The sequence below is a fragment of the Panthera pardus genome, unplaced genomic scaffold, assembly GCF_024362965.1.
Source record: "Panthera pardus isolate Hobbes unplaced genomic scaffold, ASM2436296v1 HiC_scaffold_7, whole genome shotgun sequence".
NCBI lineage: Eukaryota > Metazoa > Chordata > Mammalia > Carnivora > Felidae > Panthera > Panthera pardus.
The window spans coordinates 20,103,068-20,123,714 of NW_026527002.1; the positions used below are offsets into that span (position 1 = coordinate 20,103,068).

Below are 20,647 nucleotides of genomic sequence, written 5' to 3' on the forward strand. Positions count from 1 at the left end.
AAGGGGACTCTTTAACCAGAGCAACTTTATATATCTTCTGACAGTAGCTCATAAACTTTTATATAGCACACCCATAAATATTTACATAACTTGAAATGTAATCATTTTCCTAAATTTGTGCTCTACAACAATATAGTTTATGACAAATTCATTTTAAAATCAACATTCAATTTTCTGTACTTTCTTTTTTTATGGAAATGTTCATTAGCTTTCAATTTAAAGGCTAACGTCAAGAAGTTAATTTAAGCCTGAGAATAAAAATCTAAAATATTGCCTCTGAGTATATTTGAGAGTTTTAGATTTAAACACACAGGACCAGCAATCATGCCTCAATACTCCCACACTGCATGGGTCACCGCTGGGAACTGATCGATTTCCCTTCTCCGACCTACCAGGCGGTCGTGCCAGAGCAAAGCCGGGGCTAGCCTATATTCTTCCGGCTGCCTTTTAAAAGTCACTAGTATTAAGACGAGAATTCAAAGTATAGCCCTCTTGGCTGGCATCATAAATAAGCTGTCTTTTAGCCAACAGTTAATAGCAACTCAGTTTTATATTTTACGTGCCTGGGGCTGATTAACAGCAATGTCTGACAAGGCTGGAAAGCTCTAGGGTGATCTGTTGCTTCTGTAACACTTCTCTTGACTTGGGAGGGGAAAATGATTTTTTTTTTTTGAAAATGATTTCTTATAACTAGGATTACCTGTGAAGCATATGTAACGATATTACAAGCTGAGGTTCATTAGTAGTCTGAGAACGGATGAGTTTGCTCTTCGTTTGTGCAGCAACAAGAGTGCCATCGGACAAGGAAAAACGATAGATTTGACTGAATGCCAATCCTTGTCTCAGCACTGTGGGCAAGTAAGGAAACAGAATGCATGTTTAGAAAAAAAAAAAAAATCAGAGAGTAGGGGCAGGATAAGATATAATAACAGTAATAAACTTTGTTAAGTTGAAGATTTTCCTACCAGCATGTTAAAAAGTTGTCAGTAATAGTTTATGATATTAAAACATTACAGCATTTTAAAAGCACATTTTTTTTTTTTTACTCAAAATACTAACAAATTCAATATATTGTGTTTTTTTGTTTTTTGTTTTTCAAATAAGGCTTATTAGACCCTCAAGCTAGGTTCTTTTTAAAATCTTCAGGACCATGGCAAAAAAGAGTGTAAACCATTGATTAGCTCAAAACAAGCTTCACAATGATCTGTTTAAAATAAACAGTACAGTGCACAGACAGGATATCTTTAGAGTGTGAAGTTGCCTTTAATTTCCCTCTAAGCTAATAAAAATATTACAGTAAAATTTATGACGTTAAACGTATCCTCTGAATATTCATCTTGAAGTTACGTACTGTTCACCATCTCACAGTACTATTCCCCAATCTGTTGTTCAGTGTGTAAGAAGAAGTATGACTTCTGTGGATGGGACAACAGGAAGCAAAAGATAAACAATCAGAAAAATCTTTTCAGAGGGAAAAAAAAAGGCTAAACAGAAAACTGAAACAATAAAAGCGGAATGGTTTAACTTCTGGATAAAGAATCTGTTTCCATTTTCAAGACAACAGAAGAAAATGTATAAATCAACTAGGTGAAAATAACTTCTCTTACGATAAAACTTCAGGTTTATCTTTTAAAACAACTGTATTTTAAAACGGTCAAATACTACATATTGAAAAAGAACATTTCGGCTCAGAAAAAAAAGGAGCCATATAATTTGGTTACCCTCTTAAACCATTTTAAGAAGCCTACCGTGTTTTCTCGCATTCTCTTCTACACAAATTTTGTGGGTTGAACCGCGAGCCCCAAGACCAGCCAGAACCAGCACGTTCACGACCCCACAAAATTGCCTCGAGTGAGTGAGTGGAGGGAGGGAGCGAGAGAGTCACTGACGCACAGTGTGGATTCTGACTTTTCTTGGCAGAATTTCACTTCGAGCAATTTCCCCCACGAAACCCCCTCCACAGTCTCAGGTACACGCAGCGTTTAGGTACTACTTTGTGCCGTCAACCGCTGCACGAAGCTACTGCAAAGTGGGAGTCCTGGAAATGAATCACTGGACTTATGTGCATCTTGCTTTTGCGCAGTATGTTCCTAAAAGGCAGAACGAATACAATCTTTATAACGGGACTCCTGCTTCGAATGGCTTATGATTTCAGGATTTTATCTGACCTCGGCTGTGACCCCTGAAGGTTTTCCATTTCATTTGGAAATACGTCAAACATCTCTACTACTAAAGTAGATACGCTTAAGCATACACCTGGATTTCTTTAGCAAGCTCTTCTGTTTCAACACAACATTTTAGGAGATTTTTACTCAGTGTGATTGGTTACCTTCGATCTTACCTATTTCATACATTTTGGAGTTTCCTTTCAGTGGGTCCCGCTTGTTTAAACCTACCACGGTGTCTGGTACATTTGTGTAAACCCTTTTGTAAGGACTCGGGAGGCCACAGAGTTCAGTGTAGGGCATTGCTACTCAGGACTCAAGGATGCTGACCATGTTTGCTCGTGGTGATTTCTTATTCTTTGTTGTTACTATTTTTTAAATTTTAAACCAGATCTAGTGAAACAGTAGGTTAAATACTGATTTCTGCCAAGTGTAGAACCTCTATTTCCTCTTATTCTTTCCAACTTAAAAAAAATGCTGAAAGACACAAGGTTCTGGATTGTGTGCTTATTTCTGAGAAGGATAAAGAAGATGAAAAAGATGAATAAGATGAGGAGAAAAATAAGGGAATGGGGAGAGAGGTCATTTACGATTTGTACTTTTTCATCAGCTGTCTTAAAACACAGAGTCTGAGCAAACACTACTGGTAAAACGCTAAGGTCACAGATGCACATCGAAGGGAAGAGGACAAACTAAAACTCTGTTTCAATGAGGAGTCGGGATGTTCTTTCTGCCAAAACGCTGACAATCCGCCCAACCGAGCTGTAGGGCACACTCCGCCGCCCCTCGTCCCTCACAGGCACGGTGGCTGCTCCCTGGGGAATCCAGGCCCACTAGCCAGGCGCCCCGCGCCGGACACGCGGCGTCCATGGGAGCAGATCAGGAGACTAGGTGAAGAAGAGGTCTCTCTCCCCCTCCCCCACCTAGTACTTAATGAGGAAGAGCTAAGGAAAAGGCATCTTTCCCCCCTTGTTCTCACCAGTATGACAAAACACCAGAACGCACTAGAGGAGACGGGATTCTGTGCAAAGAACTCTGGGAGCGGCACGACAGGGAGACTGCCAGGAGACACCCCAGATTAAGCTCGGGTGCTGACCAGTCACTTCATCTGCGTCCGCCTTCCCGTTGATAACTGGAGTTCCTGACGCCTGCCCACAGGCTGTTGCTGAGGAGCAACAAGCTACTACAAAGAAGGACAGCGTCGGACAAAGGCCAGGTGCTCGGCGAGGGCTGCTGTTATTACTGACACAGGCCTTTGAAGTCTTGGCTTTAGCTCTAGCGGTCCTGTTAATTACGGTCTAGTCTAGCTGCCCTGTGACCTCAGTCAAGTCCCCTCATTTTTTGGAGCCTTCTAGAAATACCTGGGCAGTCTTCGGTGGTCATCACGTGGAAGGAGGGCCGGAGAGACCCCTATCGGGAATTTAGCTGCTCTTGCACATTTCATTTCGTTCTTACTTCCAGATTTTCTTTAGGATTCAGGTATTTCTTTTGATATTAAGTGGTACCTTATTATGTAGTTTTCTATATACAGAAGCCTTAGGATCAGCGAACATGACTTTTTTCCCTTCCTTTTCTTCTGTCTTTATGAAATTATCTTCTAGTCATCTCATTCTTCTGTCCCACAGAGTCTACAAAGTTTTCCTTTAGATGGCAGCATTTTCTGGGCCGGATGATGCAAAGTACGTATGAACACAAAAAGTCAACAGACCCGAGTTTCCTGAGGTGAACTTCAGAACCACTGTTTCAGAGAAAGCTTCCACAGGAAGTAGTAACATAGCAAAATCAATGTCAAGAAAGTACCATGCAGAGATGCCTACCTTCATGATGATGCCTCTTAGCATAGGACACAGATTCCCCTTCATGCTGCGCGTGGAACTTCTGAATGCACCTTCTCACCAGGTCCTCCCAGCCTGGCTTCATGGCTGCCCGCATGGTGCTGGTATCCAGTGACGTGATCTTGCCTAGTAAATAACAGCAAGCATTATACCTACGTACTCATCTATTATTTACGAAAATGACTAACATTTTAAAAGATAAAATTTACTTATTTAGAACAGGTAGCACACAAAGGGTAGACAGTGAAATAGGTGCCCCTCCCCCCACCCCCCCACCGCCCCTTCTTCCTCAAGCCCCTCAAGGCTTCTGCCCCGGTAGCAGTCACTATTCTCAGCTTCTTCGTGATCTTCTAAATATATTCCTTGCATTACAAATATGTAGCTTCTACAATGATTTCTTTGGTATATATATTTTTAATCTGTTTGTTTGTTTATTTATTGAGAGATTGTGTGAGCAGTGGTGGGGCAGAGAGGGAGGGAGACAGAGAATCCCAAGCAGGCTCCACGCTGTCAGCACAGAGCCCGACATGGGGCTCGAACTCACAAACCGTGAGATGGTGACCCGAGCCAAAATCAAGAGCCTGATGCTTACATCGACTGAGCTACCCAGGCACCCCCGGTCTTCTCTGGAAAGAAAATTTACCTTGGAGATCTTGGCGAGTAGTAAAACTTTCTGATGAGGGAAGACCTGGTCTTTCCTTCATGGGAACTCTTCTTGCCACACAAATCAAGCAGGACTGCAAATCTTCAATCATATACATTTATGGTTATCATAATAGGCTTTTTCAGTGATTCAAACAAACTCAAATGTCTTTATGACAACACGACCTTGTAAATCAGCGGAGGAGGGAGTGCTCAAACGCTGTGTGCCTCTGCCGCTCACTGGCTTCATGCTCTCCTCCCCTGAGTGGGAAGCAGCTGGGGGACAGGATAGGGTGTGCCGTGCAGGGTCAGCTGCTGAAGCCACACGACCCACGCTGCGAAAGTACATCCGCCACGCTAGCATTCCCGCCCTGAAACTACCTGCTCAGCGATGGACGGAAGAGCGTGTAATCCTTTCTCACGGAATGGCTGATGGGAACAACCAGCTTAGTTCAACATAAAGTAGACAAATGGCGAAAACTAAAGCCTGATACTCTGCTCTGTCGAGGGTTTGCTCCTCGAGTTTTTGGTTCGCCACGATACAGGAAAGCTAGATAGACCTTCTACCCAGCTACGGAACTACCCCTAGAATGGCAACGAGCGATTTAACGCAAAGAGTATAAATGGAGTCTAGATGTGAACACGAACGAAATCCTAGAAAGAGTGGCAGGCACCAGGGTGGCTGCATTACAGTTGGGAATCTCGGCCTTGGCTGGTTTCTCACATGGCCAACGCTAGGCCTTTATTCCTCACCCACGTCAACTGTTTTATTCATCTGTGTTCACTTCTAGAGAACACGGAGATGTTTTATTTATCTTTGTAACAAGCGGAGCACATTGTGTAGCTCTTTTAATTTCGAAAATGCTGGATAAAAGGTTAAAATGATAGTCTTCATATCTTATGTCATTGATTTATGATTATTCATCTTTAAATCTGGGAAAGAATTTCTCTAAATCTATCCAGTAATGGTGCGTATCACAAATATAAACGTGATCTTCATTCTGAACATAATAAAAGCTAAATTTTTGAGCACTTGCTATGAGGCAGACCTCTTTTTAGCTGCTTTAGAGGCTATCAATTCATTTAGTCCTTGTGAGAACTCTACAAGGCAGGGAAAGTATCATCTCCATTTAACAGAGAAAACCAAAGCACGAAGTTTAAGTAATTTGCCCAACACCATACAAAACTAGTGAAGCCAGGATTCGAATCTGAGCACACCATGGCTCAGAAACCCTACTCTTAGGCCATACTGTGTTAATTATCTAGAACCAGACTTTAAAGGTACAAAAGTGTTTAAATACACAGCACAAAGTCACACATTAGGTCAGTTACATCTTTTTTCTACCACTTTAAGAACAGTATCCTAGATGGGTGAATTAGCAGCACGTACTCTGTTGCATAAAAAGAAAAAAAAAAAATCCCTCAACATTGCATACCTAGGGAAAAACTTAGTTTTGAAAAATTATGCCACCTCTGAGAGCCCCATTACTTTTCAATAAAATTTAAATTACAAATTACTTGCATATAAAACCAAAAGAAATAACTACAGAACTTCCTCAACTTACAATGGAGTTATGTCCTGATAAGCCCATCTTAAGAGGAAAATACTGTAAGTTAAAAATGCATTTAAAACATCTAAACTACCAAGCATAACTTAGGCTAGTCTACCTTAAATGTGCTCAAATACACACAGTCCACGGTTGGGCAAAATCATCCACCACAAAGCCTATGTTTTAATAAAGTGCTGACCATCTCATGAAATTTATTAAACACCATCCCGAAAGCGAACAGCAGAACGGACACGTGGGTATGGAATGGTTGTGAGTGTACCGGTCATTAACCCTTGGGATCGCGTGGCTGACTGGGAGCTGCAGCTTACTGTCGCTGCCTGGCATCCTGAGAGAGCACTGTAGGCATATCGCTAGCCTGGGAAAAGATCCAAATTCAAAACTTCAAAGTATGGTTTCTACCGAATGTGTATCGCTTTCGCACCATTGTAAAGTTAAAAAAAAAAAAAAAGTAAGTCAAACCACCGTAAGTCGAGGACGTTCTGTAGTATTTAATGCCAATCATGATTCAGGCATATTCCTTTAATCCTTACTACATTCTGATACTGATACTCTTGACTCCCCTTGATGAGAGGGTAAACTGTAGGCCAGAGAGGTCAAAAAACTTGCCCAAAGTCACAGAGTTCGTAAGTGGCTGACCTGGCCTGTCTGACTACAAAGCCCACGAGATCTCCATTCACCAGCGCTCCTCTACACCTCCTCTCTTGCTACGCACGCAGTAAGCATTCTTCGGCACTGCTTCATATTAGACAGTGACCCTCTGCGGCGTGGCGTGGCTCGCTTGGAGGGCACGGGGGTTGGACACTAATCAGCATCTCCTCAGGGGGGTGGGCCTACGAGCTCGAAGTCCTCTCCATTCCCTACTCCCGTCTCTAGCCTCTCTCAAGTATCATTCTATCACATACACCATATCCTGGACCCTGCATCCACGGATAAACTAGATGGAATCCATTAACCCCTGGAAAGTGTATGAAACAAGTTGTTTGTACTTGTGCCTTTTTCTAGGGCTGTGGCTCACAGTAGACATTCAGAAGAGCTTAGGATCCCTGGGAGGTTTAACCACTAAGAGAGCTTCTCTAGTTAGGCGGCTGCTAGTCACATGTGGCTACGTAATCGGAAACTTAATAAAGCAAAAAAAGTCGGTTCCCCGTTTGCATTATTGAAACACCAAATGCTCAACAGCCACAAGCAGCTAGTAGGGGCTGCCCTGGACAGCCATCACCGCGGAACATTCTATTGGACAGTGCTGCTTTACAGACATAAAAATTGAATTCGTCACAAAAATTAAGTAGGTGACAAGGATAAAGAAACCACGGCTAAATTTTTCTTTGTGTGGCCACTAGTTTTAGATAATGAAGAGTGAAAGAAGTAGCACAGGAATAAATACACAGATACATACGAAATATCCTGATTTTGCCCTACCTTCTCCTTCTTCTTTGATGGACTTTGGTTGAGAGACGGCAAAGCACTGCATAGTTTCATATTTCTGATGTGCTTCCTGGTTGTCGTGACCTTCCTCTTCCGAATCAGGCAAAGGTTTTACCAGCATCCGGCAATTGAAGGTATGGCTGTTCCGCCTAGGAGGCTCGCCAGACCAGGATCCCCCGTTCACTGAGTGAGGCGAGAGCAAGCCGAGAATTACCGAGGAACTAACATTAGACTCACCGCTGCCGAATTATCAAAATGATGCTACTGTTTTAACAACCTGGGAACACTCTTGGGATTTTCAAAATAACTTTTACACTTCTTACCCTTCACCCTGACTCCTTCCTTTCAAGCGCAGGCCTTGGTTATTTATTACTAGCATACAGTTCTTTCTTTTTGTGTTTCCCTTGCTTTGGTTTCTTGGAAATTTAGTTCCACCTACTTGTATTCTAGTGTTAGATATGTTACCCCCTGCTCAAAAATCTGTAGCTGGCACCAACTGTAGCATGCATTAAGTTCTTTAAAAGGATTTGGACCTTACAAGGATAAAAGTTCTTTTATTTTATTTTATTTTATTTTATTTTATTTTATTTTATTTTATTTTTTATTTTTATTTTTGGGACAGAGAGAGACAGAGCATGAACGGGGGAGGGGCAGAGAGAGAGGGATACACAGAATCGGAAACAGGCTCCAGGCTCCGAGCCATCAGCCCAGAGCCGGACGCGGGGCTCGAACTCACAGACCGCGAGATCGTGACCTGGCTGAAGTCGGACGCTTAACCGACTGCGCCACCCAGGCGCCCCAAAAGTTCTTTTAAAAGGTCAGGAAAAGGAAAGCCACTCAAACTGATAAATCAAATCTCAGTAACCAGCCGCACCGTATCCATCTAAGCAGATCTCCCACGTGGGGCAGCACAAGCCTCCCCCACGGTCCTCCATACTCGGTCCTGTGTGGACACCTTTGCTCCTGCGACCTTCTCTAAAGTGTTCAGCTGCCTCTATTTCTCCCACCCAAATGCAGCCTGCTCTGAGGCCAAGATCCCTATACTGCCTCCTTTCGCAGATCTTTTCTTTTATAGAATTTTACAGAAAAAAAATTTTTTTTTAAAGTTTATTTATTTTGAGAGAGAGAGAGAAAGAGCGAGCAGCAGTGGGGGAGGGCAGAGAGAGACAGAATCCCAAGCAGGCTCGGCACTGTCAGCGCAGAGCCCGATAACGGGCTCGAACCCATAGACTGTGAAACCAAGAGTTGGACGCTCAGCTGACTGAGCCACGCAGGCACCCCGAATTTTATAGAACTTTTAGTGTATATTTTGTAACTTGACTGTTGAATGACTCTATTGTAGCTTTTTTTTTTTTTTCGTTTCATGTACATTTCCTCAGTTAGACTGAAAACTCCTTGCAGATGCAGTGCTAATGTCATTTATTTCTTATCAAATGAAAGACTACTTCACATGTCTTCTGCTTTGGTGTCCACACTCAGAAATGTGTGTATTACATCAGGAGAGAGGTAATGACAGAGGAAAGACTACTTTTGGGGAAATGCACTAGTGAATCAAGAGAAACAAAAGAATGACTGATTTTGAGGATTAATGCTTCTGGATCGCCGGATCTACTTTCTCATTCTACAGAGGAGAAAACTGATGAGAAAGATGCTCAACGACTAGAAGAGCTGGAATCTTTTCTTTATTCTTCCTTATGCTCTATCTAAAAAATATGATGGCCAGTAGGACAATGAAAGGGGGGGATCACAAAAAGGGCCAGCGAGAAGATCCGCAAACATACCCTCAAAACTCACTAGCTGGAAAACACTTAAAAGGACATCTAGGTGTTCTGGCGAATGCAAGGCTAAACCCATAGCCGCTGGGCTGTGAAGGAATGAACAAGAAAACACACTCTAGAAAGAAAAAAGGAAATTTCAAGTTAACTGCAAGAAGCTGTTCTAGAATTATAGAAGGAGTCACAGCCAGCTTTATGCGCCTCGGCAGACGTGGGGGATCTGTGTCACCGTCAGTGTTCTGCAAGCTCACCCACGAAACGGAGACTTACGCAGAGAAATCAAAGAAGAAAGAAAAAAGAGTTCTTATTACCTCAGGTTAATAAGGAATCTTAAAATATAAAAAAAGTACAATGTGAAGTAAGGAAAAGAGCTCTTCAGACAAGTGGATTAATAATACCAAATTAATAACATAGGTCCTTTGAGGAAGTCATAAAATTACTGAAGAGATTTGAAAATATTAGTTACTTGGAATGAGAAATCCTATTTTCTTGTTCACTTACTAGAGAATATAATTAAAGAATCTCACACGAGTATTCCTATGTTTTGTATTACTGTTGCAGTCACTTTGAACAAAGGGTTATCGTAACCAAGGAAAAGAGAGCCATAATGGAATTTAAAAGGGCCTTCTTCTATTTACTGTGGTTAACAGTAAGACCAGCTAATAGAAACAATTTGGAGAGAAAAAAAAAAAAAAAGAACAGAAATACTTGCTAACTCAGGAAGGACCTGACCTTATTCTGTCCTGAAATATGCACTTCCTTTTATCTGTGAAGATGTTCTTAGCATCATCAGTCTAAGTGAGAATATTAAAAAAGAACCACTCAGTAAGTGGGAACGGCGATGCCCCGGAGCAGCGGCTAAGGTGGGTCCATGCTGTGAACCGCCCATGTTCCGACGTGGCCCTCAACATTCTCGGACGCTCCCGGACAGCATCTTCCAGATGAGGTGGAGTCAGGGATGTGAAACGGGGTAAGGAGGCAGTGTCTGAGGGGGACACCTGCACAGCCACCGGAGCGTCTGGGAAATGAAAGGGCCCATTTAGGGCTCCCAGGCTGATAGCATTTGAACCTCTATATGCCACTTGTTCCTTAACATTTTATTTTTAGAGTACCGTACGCACCCACACGCGTACTCCCTTCACAAGACGGACTCAGGGTTTTGTTTCTGTGAAGTCAAATTCTCAAACTTCTCATGACCTTCTGCTTCTTAATCATGTGGAAAAAGCACAAAGCAGGGTCGGCTGGCACTGGATAGAGAGGGAGGCGATGTGGCACCCTCTTAAAAAACCACAACACAAACCCCATGAAAACAGTTGCCACAGGAGTACTTTCCATCTGAATTCTCTTCATGTACTTTAAAATTGAGGATCAAGACAATCATTTGTTCAAGAGCACGATCTGCAGATGCCCTTTTCTCCATGACTTTTAAGTTTAAACACTTAATCTAAGCATCTCTAAAAGTACCCAGTTACTGACGTAATACAGTGCTACTTTACCCTCCAACCAAGACCACGTGTGTATGGGGCAGGGGACCCGGCAGACCATCATTTACCTATAGACTTTGGCAGCAGGTTTTTGACAAATTCAGTGTGGTCCCCAACATGCAGGATGCTATATACACTTTTGTTCATCAGCTCCTCTTGGTTATACCTTAGGTACTGTGTCACATTTTCTGAAACAAATACAACGTTGCCTTCCAGATTCACCACAAAGAAGAACCCATCAAGGGCCTGAGGGAAAAGGCAAATTGTGTTAGACATGATACAACAGAAAATCATATGCAGTTGTTAAGAAGGGCTGATCCCATTAAGGGAAATGTATAATTCACATATAGATAGAGAAGAGATTTCTCTCTTGCCCCTCTCTTAGTTTTTAGGAACAATTAGCACATTTTCTCTTGGTGAAATTATTCCATCTTAGTAAGTGGGAGAGACCCTAGATCAGGGTTTCTTACCGCACACTAAATGACCAACATTACTCTGTTATTTTATCAGAAGATAATAATTACTGCCAGGTAAGTACAGGCATTTATCTATATTTTCAAAATTATATTGGTGGACTCCACACGGCCCCGACAACAACATTTATGTTACCAACCCAAAACAAAGTAATTATGTTGTACGGTTTCTCATGTAATACAATGGGAGGAAGGGGTCATTGCTAATTTCCCCTCAGTTTAAAGAGAAAAAAAATTAAACAGACCCCGATTTGATTACCTTTAAAGCTGCCAGGGTTTAAATGGAAAGAATTGCAGATGATCTCAAAAGCCAATCCTCTATGGTTTGGGGAAAGGGTCTGGGAAGTGTCTCTCTGATATGGCAATGGGGACCACAGGTGGAGATGTGGCCAGCACTGTCCCAAGACTGGAAGGGGACTTGACGTTTGGATTTTGACAGCGAGAACTGGAAAGTGAACTAACTGTGCCCTTTTCTACTACTTGTTCTCCAGGCCATCGAGATGCAGGTCCCCAGTCACCCAGATAACATTAGTGCTTTCCCATAACGTGTGCTTGGCCTCACTCCTTGCTGTTGTCATGCCAATCTAGATTAGGGAAGGACAGAAAGGCTCTAGGATCATTTCAGGAAATGAACATAATAAGAATAACTACTGAGCATGTTCACTGTGCCTTAAACACATTATGTCATCTTAATATTTACAACTCTGGAAGGAATGTCTTCTCCAATTTACAGAGGAAGAAACTGAGATTCAAAGAGGTTAAGTGGCTTGTGTAAGCTCTTGAAACTCGCCAGTGGCAGAGCTGGAAAACTGGAATCCAGGTGGACCCGACTCTACAGCTCATGCTCGTGATTACTAAGTGGCAGAGTATTCTATTTTGATATCTACCCCAGTCTTTTCCTACCATGTTCACCTCGGTGAGGCAAAAGTTGAGAGTTCAGGGAGTTTTTCTTAGTGACTCCTCCTTTCCATTTCTGATCCTTGCTTGTCAGATCCTGTTTTATGGATTAGGTGAACGATCAGGACTAGAGAAGGCTTGATATTGATCAGGCGTACCTCGAAACAGGGTCAGCTGGTTTACCCAGTTTATGTCAGTTTCTCCGTGCTATGTGTTTGTGTTTACGACTGTTTTTAACATGAATGTTACATGTGTATATTGATAGAACAATGTGTATGGATGGGGCATGAAGTATTTACTTTTATCCTAGTTTGCTTTCTCCTTATTATTTAACAGGTTCCTATTTCGTGAGCTTTTTGGGAATATATTCCATCTTTAATTCTATTTTCTTCACAAAACTAAGTGCTCTCTCAAATTAGAAATGACCATAAGGCACCAGTGAAAAGCTTTTTTTTTTTTTTTTTTTTTTAAATATAACACCATTCGGTTTTAAGTTTTTCTTAAATATTCTGTCAGGTTTTACCAATTGTATAACTAATTTTGCAGGGCAAAGCAAGACTGTATGGAGATGGCCTCCATAACAGGCTGGCACCAACCCCTAAAAAACCTCGTGTGAGTATGTGTATGCAGGTGTACGTCTGGGAAGGGTGAAAGGAAGCAAGTCAGCTGTTTAGTTATGTGCCACGTATCCTTTTAAACTAACTGCTTTGGATATACATTCACAGGGATTTTCATAATTATATTACTTACAGTTCACTTTTGAAAGTGCAAACAGCTTCTCATATGTTTTGTACCATGATAAAAAGACTGATTTGTAGCATAGTATAACTGAAAGATGAAAGTGTTTCATCTCATGAGACTGTGTTTTTTTTAAAAGCACACTATGATATGCTCTGATGAAAAAAGCTGACATTTGGTTTTGTTGCCTAGCAACCACTATGCTATGATGTAAGCATGAGTGTGCATCTATGCCTAGGAACAGCTCAACGGGAACAAGTTTCCCCTGTTCAACTTATTCCATGTAAACAGGGAAAAACACTTAAATTCAAACTTTAAGTCACTAGATTCAGGCATTAGCTCTCTAACATATTCAGCACTAAGGTCCTGCTGCTATACAAGTACTCAAATGAGTACAATGAATTCGCTGAAGACTACTTTAAAACAGCAAAAACGTTGGTTGGATTTTATGAGAGAAGGCCTACTGATACCCAGCCATCGGATGTCTATAATCAATGACCGTGCGCTCAGAGGGCTTTGCATCACAGCCTTGGGGTTACTCCAAACATTTCGCTCTTGGAGCTTCAAAAATCTTCCCAGAAGTGCTTACCCTATTTTAACCTTCTCCCATGCAAGGAATAAACACAGATATATGAGAATTTCCTAATAATATAATAATCTAATAATTCAGATTATGATTTTCAAACCAATTTTGTTTATAATTCAAAAAATGTTCCCGGGAACATATCTACTTTCATCTAATTCTAAATAATCCACCCTGTCAGAGGTGTCTTATCTGTTTCTAAGAACCAAGCAGGAAGTAGCACTCTCTGGCCTTCCTTGTTGACTCTGGAAAATCAGGTTAAGTGTATTCATGCTTTTTCCCTGAAAATTGTAGTTGGATACTGTCAAGCCAGCGATTCAAGAGAAATAAGCAAGGGGCCACACGAGGTCATTTAAAGCCTTTTGGCTAGCAGGCCCAGCTCCAGGAATTCCGTCATTTCTAAATACCAGGACTGGGTCAGATGGTCTTTACTTTTTTTCAAAAGTCCCCCCGCCCCCCACCCCCCGCACTTCCACCTGTGAGATAAATTTTCACAGAGTTAGATTTTCTAAAACAAAAACAAAAACCCACAATCACAAGTGCCAGCTAAAATAAAGGAGGGCAACGACTGGTTACCTTCGTTTTAAAAACCCTAATTTCTCACATACGTACGGCTGCTGCTGCGCGTCACTGCTCCCACAGTGACAACGCTGCCAGGCTCCCGGCCGTGCAGTACTTTTCAGTCTCATCCTATCGCCAGCAGAGTAAATTATCCTGAGAACTGACATAATTTATGTCTCCGGGCTCCTCTGCTTCTTGTTATACATTCGCTGACGTTTTTTTTCCCTCATCTTACCATAGCCCACATCTTGAATTTTAATTTTGGAATAGGTACAGCAAAGCACTCGGTGTTTAATACTGTGCTAGTTCATAAAATAGGAGAGCCGGACTCTACAAATTCTAGACGGCATTCTGGTCGTAAAACTCCCGAAAGTTAATCAGCAACAGGGAGTTAAGACCAACCACTACGTTTGTGATGCTTATCTTAATAGTTCTGCCTTTACTTCAGTTCTCATCTTTAGGAGAGGAGCTGGTTTGAAGCAGCATAAAGAAAAAGCGGAAGCCTCTACTGGGTCCTCAAATTTTAACCTGCACATATAGGCACATGTATACGGCATAATATAAAGCCTAAAAATTGGGGGAACATTTCAAACGGAAACTCTATCGCAGAAGTTAATGGGACTTGTGGACATGGTTTTCCAAAATGAATGCTCAACTGGCAGTGAAAGTCTGTCCATTTGTATTCTAATCCAGTTCGTTTAATTCTCTATTAACGCCCTGAAATGTATATGTGCTGAAATGAGGAGCTAGATAAACACGTGTTAGCAAGCTCAACAGGTCAGCGGTACCCCAATCTCAAGACTGAAAATTAAGCGTAGATTGTCCTTACATTACATTCGCCCGAAAATTAAACATAATAATGTGAAGATCCACAACAGCATAAAGTACGGAACGAAAATGAGGGCGTGCTACCTCAAGCATCATGGGCCCCAGCGCATCCTTGTCGATGACGCCCTGCCCTGTTGATGACACATCTGACTTCTGTACTTCATCTATGTTGGCAGCTGCTGCTTTCTCTGCAACAAACAGAAGCGTGAATTCAATGGCACTGCTTTTTCAAGGACAGAATGACACAGAAACATTTTTATTGTAATGATTTTTTAAATCTCTAGAGGAATCAGACGTGGCTATAAAAGAGTTAGAGTCCATCCCCACTGCCGCTGAATGGGGGAAACTGCTGGAAACAGGAAGCAGAACATTAACTTTTCACCTCCAGAACCTGTGGCTCAGATCCCCTCTCAGGCAGTGGCTAAAATGAGTTTAGTGGTCTCAGGCTAGTCCCCGACGAGCCTTTTTTTTTTTCCTAGATGACAAAACCGCCAAACACTATGGCACAATTAGTCTCTGCTCAGGGGACTCTGCAAACTAGGATAACGGAAGGCCTGCTGTTCAGAATTCGGTAGCACATTCGGAGACACATCTCCACGTGTTTGAAGGAACAAACAGGAGTCCTAGCTTGCTACCGCTGCCCCCAAGTGACACGCTGTAACAAGTGCCTCGTGGGCTCTCCTCCTGCTCCACCTCCCATCACATTCAGTTAAAGTGGCCTGAAGGCTGGCGGTCCCTGTCTGGTCGAAGGCGCTGAACGACTTCAGGCAGAGACCAGAGGCACCTTATCAAGCCCCTAGAGTTCAGGGGCCGCCCTTTTAGGACAGGAGGCACCACATATGCTCCGGCTTACAATGTACCAGGCAGCGTTCAGGCCTGGAGGGCCTGGGGAAATGCCCCTCATGGATAATTCTCAGAGAATAAATAGATGTCCAGTCATCAATACTTATGCAAACTAGTTATTTCAAGAACGCCAAAAAAAGTTTAAAACATAACAGATATGTATCGTCAACTTGCTAGGAAACAACACAAAAACAATGTGCCAATTATTTGCACCTGAATAAATTATATCCTTGTTTACACTGAATGTTATCATTGTAATTAAATGCAAATAAAGAAAACCGTAAATCCGTTTAGTACTTAGAATCAACCTGCTCTCATGACCTTGATAAATTTTGCGGCTGCTGCGGCGGCCTCTTCTTTTTTTTTTTTGAAAAAAGTTTTTACACGGTATTCTAAAAATCTGGAAATCTGAATTTGTACCTGAGAACCTAGAAAATAATTGGGAATCGCAGGTCCTCCAAATCTTGCCACTCCCAGGACGGAGCACTCCCACGTGTATATTTATCAGGGGAGAAGGGAAGGTGACTGCTGTAGTTCAAGTGTAAGTTCAACTCCCAACTTTTCAAGGCCTTAGTACGTGCCTTCCATGCATCATGGACTGTGACAGGGGTAAATGGAATGTCATGTAAAACACACTGTAAAAACTATAAAGTAGTGGGGCGCCTGGGTGGCTCAGGCGGCTAAGCGTCCGACTTCGGCTCAGGTCATGGCCTCACGGTTCCTGAGTTCGAGCCCCGCGTCGCGCTCTGTGCTGACAGCTCAGGGCCTGGAGCCCGCTTCGGATTCTGTCTCCCTCTCTCTCTGCCCCTCCCCCACTTGTGAGTGCGCGTGCGCGCTCTCTCTCAAAAATAAACATTAAAAAAATTAAAAACTATAAAGTAGTTTACAAATTGAACTTACTACTAGCATACTTGTATTAGTTCTTCCTTACTGAATGCCAAATTTAGTAACTTCTTTGCAGAGCTTATCATATGCGGACTGTATCTGCGTTTTCAATTACTATACTCCTGGATCACCTCCTAAGATCTAAATAGATCTTATCTGGTAGCCTTTCTAGGTCAATATTGTGAGGATCTGTCAGTCTTCATTTTGGTCGTTTCTTTGCTGCCATCCCCAGCTCTTGATTGTTAGGCACCTTACCCCCTTGCTTTACCTGCAGACTCGGTCTCAGCCCAACTCCTCAGCCTCAACTGGGACAGGACGTACCTCAGGCTCTCCAGACAGTTATTGCAGACGACCCTCCCCCACCATCCCCATTTGCCTAGAGTCTTTTTCATTGCCAAACATACTCCAAGTAAACGCATACTGGGGCACGTAATTTTCTTTTTTCTTCGCTACTTCACTCTGTAAGGCTACAGATTTCTCTACAGTTTCCACTCATTTTGCTACCCACCAGTCCAGGAACAGGACTGACCCCATCACCTGCTGCTTCATCTAATTTAGCAGCCGGTACTGTGGAGGTCCCGGCAGGCTTCGGGCCTAAGGATCCTGAGTTTCACTAATACTAAATTTTAAAACTCATAAAATAGATACTATATATTTACGTGGTCCTACTGCATCCTAATTCATTTTTTGTCTTTGGTGTTGTGGCAGCGTGAAGCGACGTGCTAACATCCCGCAGAAAGAGTAATTTGCACCCTTTGCTCTAATCTCCTCACTGTTGACAGGAGCATCGTGCTCCCATCAGTAACCTCTTTCAGTAGCAGTGGTGATTCTCAAATCGGAATGGTGGACATGAGAAGACAACCTCCCCAGAGAGGATCTACCAGAATTTGCAGACTGAAAAAGCTTTCTTTGAATGACATTCTGATGTATCTTCCTAGGAAGGTATCTTGTCCTCCCCACTTCCTGCAGTGAGAATCACAGTCCAGGAAATAAACAGCATGCTACCCCACCAGAAGATAGATTTTATGAAGGCGGCACTGTATCTGTATCCTTAATGGGCACTGTCCCTATTTCAGAGCAGGTTTTCACTAAATATTTGGTGGCTAACAAGACTAGATCCACCTTGGGCACTTACTCCCAGAAACGTAGGAGGCAACGGGGGCATGGGTGGGTGGGTGAGATGGGGGTGGAAAAAGGAATAGATTTTCCCCTTTAGGTCTAAGGGCCCTCCAGGGTGCAGAGTGAGGAATGGAACAGGTAGGCAGGGTCAGAAATATGGGAGAAAGGGTTTCCTGAGGAGATAAATCATCTTGCTTTGCCTTACTCAGTAAGTTTTAAGGCATCTAATGTTGTCTCAGGTCCCCATTTCTCTTATCCTTCCACTGTTAAAACTGGTGGTTTTATCCTTTTCAAAGAATGGATTGATTAATACAGATTACTCTTGGGGGAAAGTGACTCATAAAGCACAAGCTACTAATCACAAGGGCAACTCCGTACCTACTGCTGACCGCCAGAAACCAGCAGGCGATTTGTCGTATGCGATTCTGAGAGCACAATAGTAAGAAACTGTTGTTTGCTGGCGGTCTATAATAATGCTGTTTGTGGGGCAAAATAAATAGAAAATAAGAGTGTCTGTGACAATCCATTTCCAAGCCTTTTAAAGACCATCAATATACCTTGTGAGATATTTACATTTTGAGGATCTGATCATCGTTCTGAAGACCCAAGTTTTCCTAAATTCATCCATTAATATTTTGTAGAGTTTAAAGAACAATTTAAAAGTAATCATCCTGAAAAATTATTTGTAATACTAAGACATGTCATTTTTTTCTCTTTATAATATCCAACTGCTCAGTCTTTCAAAGGAGAAAAGCAGCCAACAGGAAGTCACGCAGAGTGAGTGGCCATCATGAGGAAGTCACCAGTAACACCGGGATCTATTCAGCAGTCTCTTCGTCTCTGTGTCTCAGTGTCTCGCTCTGCCTGTGGTGCAAGTGGAGTGAATAATCCTTGTCAGCTGAGAGATTAAATCTAGCTGGGAGGGCACAACAGTTACAATCGAACTAAATGAGAGCAATTTAGGGATAATTGCAAGGAACTAACTTTAAGTTCAAAGAAGAGATAAGGATCGTTGGACACAGACGAAAATATTTCACGTACGTTGTAACTGAGTTGGACCCGGCAGGATAAGCAAGTGGATGGCAGACAAGAGCCTGACACGGAAGCCGGTGGGATGGACACGTGGCATCTGGCCCTGAGGAAGTCTCCACTGTGCCTCTGGAAACCAACGCTAAGGAACACTGGCAAAAAGTCCATGTAAGCTGGAACCCTAGGAATTCCCGACTAAAAATGAAAACAGCACATTAGGGGGCGCCTGGGTGGCTCAGCCGGTTGAGTGTCTGACTTGGGTCAGGTCATATCTCACAGTTGGTGAGTTCGAGCCCCGCGTCGGGCTCCAGCTCGGAGCCTGGAGCCTGCTTCGGATTCTGTGTTTCCCCTCTTTCTACCCCTTCCCTGCTCATGCTTTGTCTCTCTGTCTCTCAAAGATGAATAAACATTAAAAAAAAAAAATTAAAAAAAAAAAAGAAAACAGTGCATTTTTCACAAGATCAACTTGAAATTGTATTAGGGGATCAAGTGTTTTGAAAGAAAACTCTAAATGAGAGTATTGATTATGTGCAAGAGAACTTTTAAAATGTTGCAATATTTACACAATATTCATGTAACTAACAGAACGGGAAATTTTCACTATTCGCAGACTAAATATATGAGACGAAGGGTCAAGAAGTTAGGGCTTTCCACTCCCGTCCTCACTACATGTTTGTATGTATGCATTTCAACTAATTTGTCATCTAGTATTCAATTCTGTATTGAATTTGTGCTTTGATAATTTCTCAGTATTAAAGAGAATAAAATCAGTAATATGAAACGATACAAAACACACAGAAGTATGGCTTTACTAATGTAACTGAAATCTAAATTAAAATGGCCACGAATTTGTTTTTGGGTACTTTTCATGAAGTAATTACTACTTCTGTTCAATGTTCAGCTGAGCCTTGAAATTAAATAGGAGGAAGAAAAGGGCTCCAGTGAGAGATACGTTATTATGATAACCGGACATATACTGGTATCTTGATGGAGCCTTTCAGTAATGAGTATGCTATTTTTATGTGCCAGATATAAATAAGCCCAAATCCTTAGATATATTTATACTTCTGTAAGTACAGCATTACTATACTAAAATACACTACTTAATATTTTTAAATTAGGCAGTTTTCTCAGTGATCACAAATTGTATTTACTTTTCTATATTTTGCATCCATTAACCATAAAAATATATTCTGTTACAAAAATATCCTTCCGTAAACGCAAGAGTAGAAAGATGTGTTGAGAGTAGACAGAGTTTCATACGGTCAAAACCTTATGAAATCCATTATAGATGGAACTCTTAAATTGGAAAAAGAGATGATAAAATTTAGTTTTCTGAGCCTATGAAAAGATTTCTCCTTCATGCCTTGACTGCTATTTCTTCTTGCTACACTTAAACCATTATTCTTTTTAGATAAAAAATATGACCTAAGAGAGTAACAATGAAAATAATTAATTCCATCCCTTTCTTCCTCACTCTCCCAAAAGATCAAAATATCATAAAACAGCTATGATCTTTTTAATAACACAGTTTTACAAATGCAAAACCCAAGGATGCCTCTGTAATCTTTCCCCGAGTGTCCCTGCCCTCCTGGGTGGTTGCTCTCAGTGCAATCCCGTCCGGTTCCTTCCTCCATTTGCCTGCACTCCAGAAATCCAATACCAATTAATTAGATTTCCAGTTTCAAAGCAAAGAACAAAACCCTATCTCTTCAGGGACTGTGTTAAGATGAGTCATACCACAAACTGGGGGAAAATCATTAATATTATATTCCATATGCTTTTCTTTACAAG

The 20,647-nt window shown here is 41.9% G+C and overlaps 1 protein-coding gene across 12 annotated transcripts in view; it reads right to left on the reverse strand.

Annotated features, from left to right (window-relative positions):
* The window catches only part of NCOA2 (nuclear receptor coactivator 2), a 290,769-nt gene that overhangs the window by 47,857 nt on the left and 222,265 nt on the right, over positions 1-20,647 (reverse strand). For all 12 annotated transcript variants that reach the window (XM_053896139.1, XM_019453244.2, XM_019453243.2 and 9 more), the window contains 6 exons: positions 15,062-15,165; positions 10,966-11,143; positions 7,633-7,821; positions 4,644-4,745; positions 3,983-4,126; positions 701-848 (listed from right to left, as the gene is read on the reverse strand). In XM_053896139.1, coding sequence (XP_053752114.1) covers positions 701-848; positions 3,983-4,126; positions 4,644-4,745; positions 7,633-7,821; positions 10,966-11,143; positions 15,062-15,165 — 865 coding nt within the window. The remainder of the gene's footprint in view (positions 1-700; positions 849-3,982; positions 4,127-4,643; positions 4,746-7,632; positions 7,822-10,965; positions 11,144-15,061; positions 15,166-20,647) is intronic.